Genomic DNA, 9,893 nt, shown 5'->3' on the forward strand with positions numbered 1-9,893 from the left:
AAGTGGGGGACATGTCCCACACATACCCCGGTTATGCCTTTGCTTGGGGGTGCTACGGGGGTGCTATGACTTTTCCAGGGGGAGCTATAGCACCCCCTAGCGCCCCCCTGGCGCCGCCAGTGCCGGCGAGCCAGAAAAAAATAATCACTCTGTTATTTCCAAGAGTGGTCCTATTATAGACATGTTTTTAGAGTGTAAGTGTGCTCTGAAATAAAAGTCCCCCATGTTGGCTGAGAAAGAGAAACGAGTCTCTGCCTCAAAACTTGTGTTGACTCAAAGAGTCAGACATAAACAGTAGACAGGTAGTTTTCTTGTACTTACACAATAAAATTACTACTAAGGACTATTCCGTAATTTACTACCTAATAAAATAAATTAGGATTAACCTCCCCTCCTTAATCCTTCTAATAGAATCAGTACAAAACCTGCTGATTTCACTTATTAATTACAGACTAATTAAAACAGACTATCGGCAGTGAATGATGTGTATTTAGAGGTTATTTTTTATCATAAATGATACACAGATATAAAGAAATTCAAATCAAAAACACTGAAAAATTGCATATTTTGACAGCTTTAATGGCTTTAAGGTGAACTTAGGTGAAATAAACTCAAATGGTATTGTTATTCTGGTGAACTAAATGGATGGTTTTATTTGTAAGATGAGTGTTTATGAAAATATTTAAAAGTAAAACCTATTCTTGTTTAGAAATTCTACTCTAAAATATAAATACAAGAAAAAAATGTCATAAAGGCTTCAACTTTACTGTGACATGTTTCGAAAACTTTTAATGTAACACCTGATCTCTGTAACACCGTAAGTATATTCATACAGAAAGAAATCTCTTCATACTCACCCCAGCTGCTTGGCTTGTATACGTGCATGATCCGGTTCCAGAGAGCAGCGTCGACTCAGACTGAAGCGAAGAAAAACTAAATGTAGCGTTCTTCCTGCAGCTCCTGCTAATATAGCCCCACAGCCTGGACCAAACCACTCCCACACACCCTGCATTCTTCATTTTCTGACTGTAACACTGAGAATTACATCACTTTCTTATTCTCAATAAGAACTACAGACACTACACTACCCATTTTATAATGAAGAGATGATCTGGTGATAACAAACGCCATCTTATTTTCATGAAAGCATGTTTCCAGATTTTAGTCTAGTGCTTTTTAAAGCAATGATTCCCAAAGTTGGGGTCAGGGCTCCAATGTGGGTCACCCAACACCAAGTAGGGGTCCTCAGATAATCTCCAGATATCAACCTGCAATTAAAAAACTAGTTTTTATGGTATGTTTGCACCATCATCGTGACAGAGAATTGAAATACAAATCATAAATTGATTAAAAAAAATAGCACAATGGATGTTAGGACTGTTTGTATTGTCATTATGCTCTTATTTAATGGGGTCATTACGGTTTTTGGATATTTAAACAGCCACCAGATGAGGTCACATATGTTTATCACGATTAATTTATGGGTCGAAAGCTGAAAAGTTTGGGAACCACTGTTCTAAAGAAAGTTTTAGCACTTAATGGCACTTTACACAAACCCTTTTCATAAGATGAGTCTGCTAACTCTTCCTTAGTTGGCTTAAATACAGACATAAAGAGGACTCCTCCCCATCTTTTATAAATAAAGGCAGAAGTTTCAGACATCTTAAACTTCACCGTATTTTTACAAATTCTCAGTAAATGATCACATATTGCTGTGAAACTACTGGTGTTAAAATGTTCCATTACTTTGTCATTTACAAGCTAAATGCTTGGTAATTTGGAGATAATAAAATAAGTTACTAATGCTGACTCTGCAGGTGGAAACTGCATATTTTTTGTTTTGTTCAATTTCTTCTTCATTATTTTAGTTAAAACACTAGTTTGCCATGTGTTATTCTACAGTGCCACCTGGTGTGGACTAAACCACATGACTCAAATAAATTCAGTTTGTTTTTATAAATGACTTCTTTTTCACTGGGTAAATACTTTATTATCCTCACTGCCCAGAACAATATTGAATAAATTAGATGTTCTGTATGACAGATATTACATTTCATTTTGCTGCTTTTATTTGCCATCAACAAAGTGATTCTGGTTTAAATCCTAATTTCTGTCAAACAGGAATCAAATGTCTGTCATCAAGACTTCATCATAGTGTTACAATGTAAGAAAACAGCTGCCAGACTGTGGATAGAAAGAAAAAGAACTTTGGGTTTATTGGTATTAAAAGTAAACTTTTTTAAATAGAGAGTAATCTTTATAAAGTTTTGATATTGTTGTTAAAAAAAGACAACACAACTGAGGCAGAGAAAAAAGTTCTTGGAAACTAAACACAAATACAGTTTGCATCATAAAAGTCTGGTTATATAACTCAGGAAACATTCACCCTCGTGTGTGGATGAATGGATGAATGGATGAATGAGTGAATGTAGTGAGGAGCTTCGGCGTCTTTGGACGAGAAAAAGGGCTGTACAAGTGCAGACCATTTACCATTTACCAATAATGATACAAAATAGAACTGATAACGTATTCTGTCCCAGAAACAAAAGCTACATTTGACCAACTTTACACACATGAAAAGTACCTCAGTTTCCATGAAGTGAAGTAAATGTACACACACACACACACACACACACATGCATGCAACACGACAAAATACACCAGAGCTGAGTTAAGTGCACCGAAACTCACAGAACCGTGATCGCTGAAGGTTCGTTAGATGAAATTTATAACCGTCCTGCAGGGAAATGAACCTGTAGGTTATTTTTTAATCTTCAGCTCAGGTTAGCAGAACAAACACAAAAGGTAAACTGCTCATGAGGAGGTCTGGATAACTGCAAATAAAAACTGAAACGCCATTAAGTTTAAATGATAAACATGCCGTTATCAGTGTTTCCAGAGACACTTCCTGGTGCTAATGTTTAATACACTCTGTATTTTTGTGTTTTCATGCTGTAAAGCACTTTGAATCACCTTGTTGCTGAAAAGTCAAGTCAAAATAAATAAATTTGACCCAAATATGCAGCTTGTTCAGAGCCAAAATGTCTGCCAGCATCCTTCAGCCTTCAGGAGTTTCAGAGCAAGAGCACACCTGGTTTGTTAATTTATTTTTTCACCTGATCTTCCTTTAAAGCAGTTTCTTTAGGTGACGTCTGCAGACACCAGCTCCACAGCGATTTACGGAGACGCACAGGAACTCAGACGTCAGAGACTCTTAGGAAACTATTTATGAAACTCAAACATGTGAAATGTTCCTGAAGAACGAGTGAGTTATGTGTCGCAAAGTTCAGGACGTTTACTTCACAAGTACCCCTTTAATAATCTGTGTTTAAATAACAAAATTTGTAATTTTAATTAATCCAAGTCAACAAAATATTTCAAATAAATAGTTTATTCTTTTTATTTCGATCCCAGCAGATGTATTTTCAGACACCAGAGAGTAAGAGTGTATGATCCCTCCTGTAAACCACATTTTGTTTCTGTAAAACTCACTTCAAGATAATATTCAGTACCATAATTAAAACTTACAATACAAATACTGACATGTTTGGAAAGTTTTATCAGTTTTGAGGAAAAAAACGGCACCAAAAAGTGAATAAAATGACCGTTGAAATGTCAGGGATTCCTGATTAACGCTCTGCCCTCACAGATCCAGCGGTTCCTCATGTCACAGCCCTGTTTGACCCAGGTGGATGAAGGATCTGCGTGAGGGTTACTCAGAGCACACGAGCTTCTGTACGCAGGTTGTTCTGCCGACCAGAACCTGATGAATGAAAACATCCCGTCAACATGTGCATCTGCTCGTCGTATTCAGAAAACAAACAGTTTTTATCTCTTTATGCTGTTTGACATCATGTCCACGAGCTAAATCTGAACAGAAGGAATTCTGTCTCAGTATTTCTGTCTTAATGAATATTTATTTATTGGAACTATCGATGCTGTTTCTTCATTTCTGATACCAGACTTTAACAGTAAATAATGTTTATCCTCAGCTTCTTTCAGCTGCTCTCTTTCAGCGATCATCATCCTTTCCTCCATCCATGAACCGGCTCTCTCGTCTTCCTCTTCTTCTCCATCATGTCCACTGTCCCTTTTCTACATGTCCAAACCATCTCAGCCTCTCCTTTCTAACCTTCACACCTGAGCCATCCCTCTGAAATCTGAACATCTTCATCTCTTCCACCTCCAGCTCCTCCTCGTGTGTTTTTGTTAGAGCCACAGACTCTGAACTAAACATCTTGTAAACCTTCCCCTCCATCTCCTCCTCTTCGCTCTTCACCAGGCGCTCTGAGATGTTCTAAGATCTAAGCTTAGAGTCGAGGGGATTTTGCTTTTTCAGTCGCTGCTCCTGTTTTGTGGATTAATTTACCTCCTTATAAAACATTAAAGACCCACGTCTCCCTGTCATTTGACTCAAGCAGAGCTTCAGTTATTATCTGTACTTTTATCACATTTTGATTCAGTGATTTTACTGCTTTGTTTTAAATGTTTTGAGAGTTTTTGTGTTTTTCTTTTACTAGACTTCATAGTCCCATTTTTACTGTGCAGCACTTTGAGGCAGCTTTTGTTGTTTGTAAAGTGCTTTATAAATAAATCAGCTTGGACGTGTTTTTCAGCTCACTTGTTGCCCGTTGCTTTGGATCGTTGACCCCAGGGTCTTAAACTCATCCACCGTCAGGACCTGTCCTCACCTGTCCTCACCTGTCCTCACCTGTCCTCACCTGTCCACACCTGTCTCCCTCTCATTCACACACATGGATTCTGTCTCTCTCTTCATCCCGAGCACACTTCCACCTCCCCAGGCTCTCTTCCACCTGCTCCCTACTCTCACTACAGATGTCATCTTCCAGGAGGATTCCTGCCTGACCTTCCTTCAACAAAGAAGTGTCTCAGAGCGGATCCCTGATGTAATCCCTTCCACCTTGAACTCATCTCATCCTTAGGAGCAAAACTGCTGTAGAGACAATTAGCTTTGTATGGAACTCCATCTTAAATCACCTGATCAGTTTCAAGACAGGATTTCCTAACATAAATCTTTATAAATATTTCTAAATGTTTCTGTCTTTTTTGTCAAATTGTTGGCAGACATGCTTCCCTTTTTTTTTTCTTTGCTGTTTTTGTTGTTTCTGATGCAAAACGTTTGGTTTTCACCATCAGCCACAGGGTTGGGAAATGTGATATTTCAGAAGTTTGGGTCCTTGAAGGTTTAAATGAAGGTATGATGTAATTGTGGAGTTTTGCTTACATCACGGTGACATTACTCCCATCCACCCACGTCCACGTTTCCATCATGCTTTTGTCTCTCAACCCGATCCAGTATCCGTGTTTCGGATCACTGTACTCTGTTGTGTGGTTATTTATGAATTCCTGCAGTTGAGATACGAAAAATAAACACATGAATAAATAAAACTGCCGACATGAAGAAATAGAGACCAAACATAATGTGTGCTTTAAATCATCAATGCTCAGAACAAACACTTAAAACTGTAAAAACATTTTATTTAAAGAATAATATCAGTTCTTGGCTTCAGTCTTCATATTTCTGACTGACTTGTTGTCGTTTCACTGTTGCAGGTAAATAAAAATTAAATCAGTCTTGCCTGTTCCTCCAGGCTTTCAATCACCACCAGATCGGCCTTCTGTTCTTGACAAAATTCACGGCTCTTTTCCCAGTTTTTCCACTGCGAGTAATAGTCGTGATTTGTGAAAAGGTAACAGTTTGACTGAAACAGCACCCAGTCGTCCAGGCATGGCTTACAGCCTGCGTCAAACAAACACCATCAGTACAACCATTTTAAATGGTCTTTAAAGGACATTAAAGGTTGTATATTAAACTTATTTACTTTTCTGTGGGCAGTGCTCTTTAACTGGAAAGTTGTCGTACTGGAGGATGACTCCGATGGTCCAGTTGAGTTGGTCTCTTTCTCTGACCAGCTCTTCTGTTCGTCTCTTTAACGCCTCATTCTCTGCCTGCAGCTTCAGATTCTGCATCGTGAAAGTCATGTTTTGTCTTCTGTGCTTGTACGTAACTGCAGTCAGACACCAAGTGTTAACATTTTGGTTTTAAATTATCACAAACTTCCTAAAAGCTCCTGAAACGGATCCACAGATGGACTCACAGCTGATGCTGAGTGAGATGATGACCGACGCCAGAATGATGCAAATAATTCCCAAAGACACCAGAACCAAACGATGCAGAGAGAAAATGTGAGCTTTCCTTTTGTTTTCTGCAACAACAACAACAAAAAGTTTAATATTATGTTTATTACACAATATGTGTTTATTTTGTCCTGTAGGAATAACCTGATATGATGGGATGTGCATCCCATAACTTCACTTCATCGTAAATTATTTCCAAGCTGTTTGATTTTCCTGCAAAAGCAAAAAGGTGTGAAACAAATTAATATTTGAAAACTAATTGAGTTTGCAGTTCGGTGTGCGTGCCTGCATGGTATCGTGTGACACAAACAGAGAAGCTCTTGTTTCTCATTTATCGATAATAAATATTCATTTTGTCGGACTTCAGCTGCTGTGGAAACATGGCACAGCTGCTGCACAATAAATAACTCTAATCAAAGACAGTAAAATGACTGCTGAGTGCCAAAGTTTCAAACAAAGATTTTGGATGATCTGTTAATCCTCAGAGTATATAATAGGAATGACTCTCAGCTACTAAAATGCCAAATTCAAGCTCAATATCTGCAAAAGTGACCAACTTACAGACATTTTTGTGTTTGCTATGGTCAGTTAGCTGTGGCAGCCATCTTGAGAAAGTCAGAGTTTTTTTTCAGCCTGAAAGTTTGTGTGAGGTTTTGATTTTTCTGCAGAAGTTAAATTCTTCCGTTTCTCTCAGTAGATTATTTGTTTTGAACAAACTGATGATTCTTTGACAGAGTTTAGAAGAAAGTTATGATCATCTGGAAACTATCAGTTTATTTTATACAGTTTTCCGTCTTTCTTTCCCAAACACGGCTTTTTAACCCTCCTGTGGCCTTTATGGTGCTTCTGTACATCCCTTCAGCTTCAACAGAGAGACATTTATCAGGAACATTTTGTGTTTTCAGTCGTCTCACATGAAGCTGAAACTGAACAGAGTTCGAGTCGTGGTGCTTTCTGACTGTTAGGAGTTTATTCCACATTCAGCCAAAGAATCTCTTCTTTTTTTTGGACACAACAGTGACACTGCGTACGTTTACGATTGTGTCAGGATGCAGCAGCAAAAAAAAAAAAGGAGAAATGAAGTCCCATGTTACAGGACATGATTCACTTCATGAGTTTCATAACAGTTTTTGCCGTTTTCTTCCTCCTTCAGCCCAGATTCAGTTAAACTCCTGATTCTTTAACCTTTATTTAAATTTGTTCCTCATCAGTCTCTGTGTACCATCACAGCTTTAAAGGTTAAAGGTTAAAACAACACAATGTCCTGATAAAGTCATCTTTAATGATGAGTTAGGATGTTTTATGTGGAGGAACTTCAGTTAAATCAACATGGATCCCAGCAGATTAGTGCGCTGAATGAGTTTAATGAGTTAATTTGGACGATTTTTAAACAGATGTACTACTATTTCTAAGTGTGTTTTAATAAAATTAACATTTAATTTGAATCTACAACCTACTGACAACATTTCCTCTAAATGTCAAGTAAAAATCTTTTTATTTGCAGAACATGACAAATGTTTAGGATAACAGAAAAGTATGTTCAGACCTCTAATATCAAAGAAAACAAAGTTATTCATTTTTAGACACCATGATACTAATGTTTTAACTCTGACAGAGATCAGAAATCAGTAAACCTGACTTTTAACCCCATCTTGCATGCATCTTATCTTATCTCTATCAGTCTGATCCACACCTGAACCCCACAGAAACCCTGACGCTCCCTGCATCCCTCCTCTACGAAAACCAAATCTGAGAGCTTGTCTTTTCAGCTCTTTAGGCTGTTATTTGTTATTCCATCTGAGTTTGAGTTCCTGTACGGCTGAATATTAACTCTGAGGGCAAATAAATCATCTAAAACTGGACGCTTTAATCTAAAATACAAAACACTGTTTGATCTGTTAAATGTATTATTGGGCAGATAATCAGTTTTTGTTCAAATACAGATTATAAAGAACAACATTTCAGTCTTAAACAGAGTAGAGAAACCCTTTCAGTTCAACATTTAAGCCTACAAACAGACTTCAGAAACAGAAAGAGTTAATAAAAATCAGATACTCACGAAATTCAGCCACACCATTAGTTTTAAAAGTCACAGTTGCGTAATTCAGTTCCTCGTCCATATTTTACAGATTTATCAGACAGTCGAACTGACATGAAAGCTTTGAGGACATTGTGAGAGCTGGAAGGAAACTGACTGAGTAATTACAAAACGTGCAGTTCTTCTTTTCAGCTGAGTGTTGTAAGACTGGCAGGTGGAAGGAGTTACGACCTTTAGCTCTGATCAAATCTGACCAACACGTTTTCTTTACATGTTTATGAAACAATAAACCCAACAAGTAGAAGCGTTTTTAGGTCCGGTCATTGAAGGCAGGTGGAAGAGATCTTCAGCACCATCTGAACCTTGTTCTGCTTCTGTGAGACCAGCTGCCTCTTTGCATGGCTGCTGCAGAAACACGCCGAGTCAAAATCTATATTTTTCTCAATATAATTTATTTCAGGCTGAAACTTATGGAGGACCGAAAGCGACATAATCAAAAATAAAAGCAGAAATATATGTTTCTTTTGCCTTTTCCTTACACATGCATGTCTGTAATATCTAAGTTATTGAATAAAGGAAGTTATAATGTTTTGTTTTATAAAATTTCTTTCTTTCTCAGCTTTACCTTTTTGCTCTTTTGTTCCACCTACCCTGATTTGTAATCAGCACACCTGTTCCTCACGTTCATCATCCCTCTTTATTTTTATAGTCCTGGTTTTTCTTCACGTTTTGTTTGTTTTGTTTACTCATGTTCCATTCAATCTGCAAATAAATTGATTCATTTTCATCCACATTTGGGACCTGTACAACTGTAATTACATGGGTAAAAAATCCAACCAGGAAAAATGTGACCTGTTTTATAAAGAACCGCCTCGTTGGAAGACCTGGGAAGAAAGCCGACAGCACTGCAGAAACAAAAATGCAGATCTGGTTATTATTGACAGTCTGCAAGAACAGGTGAGACTTTAACCTTTCAAATGACACTTTTTATATGTTTTACATTTTTACAAATGCAACAAAGTGTAAATGTTTCTGATGGTCTGAACCTTCGTGGCCTAAAGGAATTCATCAGCCGTCACATCAAGTGGTACTTTGGCAGAACGGGATTCTGGGAGGGTTACAAGAAATAAACAACAACTGGGAAGAAATAAACAACAACTGGGTCTGGGTTGATGGACACAAGGACAGTCTTATGTAATAACACTTGTTTTAAAAAAGAAAATCTAAAATGTGTTCATTTATTTTTTATTTTTCTTACACAGTTCCAGAATGATGCTTTTAGATAGAATATATCTAGAAGTTTTATTATTTTCATTATTTGTTCTTGTTTGTGTCAGAATCAGAGAAGTTTGTATAAATCACCATGTTCAGCTGAAATAACCCCAACAAAAACAGGAATATAATCTTAGTTCCTACAGTTTTTTTAAAACCTCATTTAAGGGCTGCTCTTAGGTTTTGGCTAAGTTTGATTTATTGTATTTATTTGTTTATTATTTATTTGCTGATGCAGTTTCTATGGTTCTATATTTTATCTATATTTAATATAAATTCCTAAGACTTCACAAAACTTTTATCCATATATTATTTGGGGCCATCTCAGGGGACGCCACAGTAAATAACCGAACATCTGCACACCTTTTGCAACAAGTGGAGACAAGAATAGTGTGAATAAATTAGTAAAATAAATGCATCTATT

The 9,893-nt window shown here is 37.3% G+C and overlaps 1 protein-coding gene across 1 annotated transcript; it reads right to left on the minus strand.

The window, feature by feature from the left end:
* Positions 1–2,417: 2,417 nt before the first annotated feature.
* Positions 2,418–8,351, minus strand: LOC108250292 (natural killer cells antigen CD94). Its single transcript, XM_017440099.3, has 7 exons — positions 8,219–8,351; positions 6,304–6,372; positions 6,120–6,227; positions 5,844–6,029; positions 5,601–5,761; positions 5,246–5,367; positions 2,418–3,763 (listed from the first exon to the last, which is right to left on the minus strand). The coding sequence occupies exons 1-7, from the start codon at positions 8,277–8,279 to the stop codon at positions 3,616–3,618; spliced, it is 855 nt and encodes a 284-aa protein (XP_017295588.1). The 5' UTR covers positions 8,280–8,351; the 3' UTR covers positions 2,418–3,615.
* Positions 8,352–9,893: the final 1,542 nt, after the last annotated feature.

Source organism: Kryptolebias marmoratus, linkage group LG16 (assembly GCF_001649575.2).
Source record: "Kryptolebias marmoratus isolate JLee-2015 linkage group LG16, ASM164957v2, whole genome shotgun sequence".
NCBI classification, from domain to species: Eukaryota; Metazoa; Chordata; class Actinopteri; order Cyprinodontiformes; family Rivulidae; genus Kryptolebias; species Kryptolebias marmoratus.

Bases quoted from the DNA above. Each gene is read 5' to 3' on its own strand.
- LOC108250292 (XM_017440099.3), bottom strand. From the start codon at position 8,279: ATGGACGAGGAACTGAATTACGCAACTGTGACTTTTAAAACTAATGGT. The intron at 6,373-8,218 runs GTGAGTATCTGA...TTGCTTTTGCAG, and splicing joins TAATGGTGTGGCTGAATTTC to GAAAATCAAACAGCTTGGAA. The intron at 3,764-5,245 runs GTAAGCAAAACT...TTCATTCATCAG, and splicing joins GGGAGTAATGTCACCGTGAT to GTTCTGGTCGGCAGAACAAC.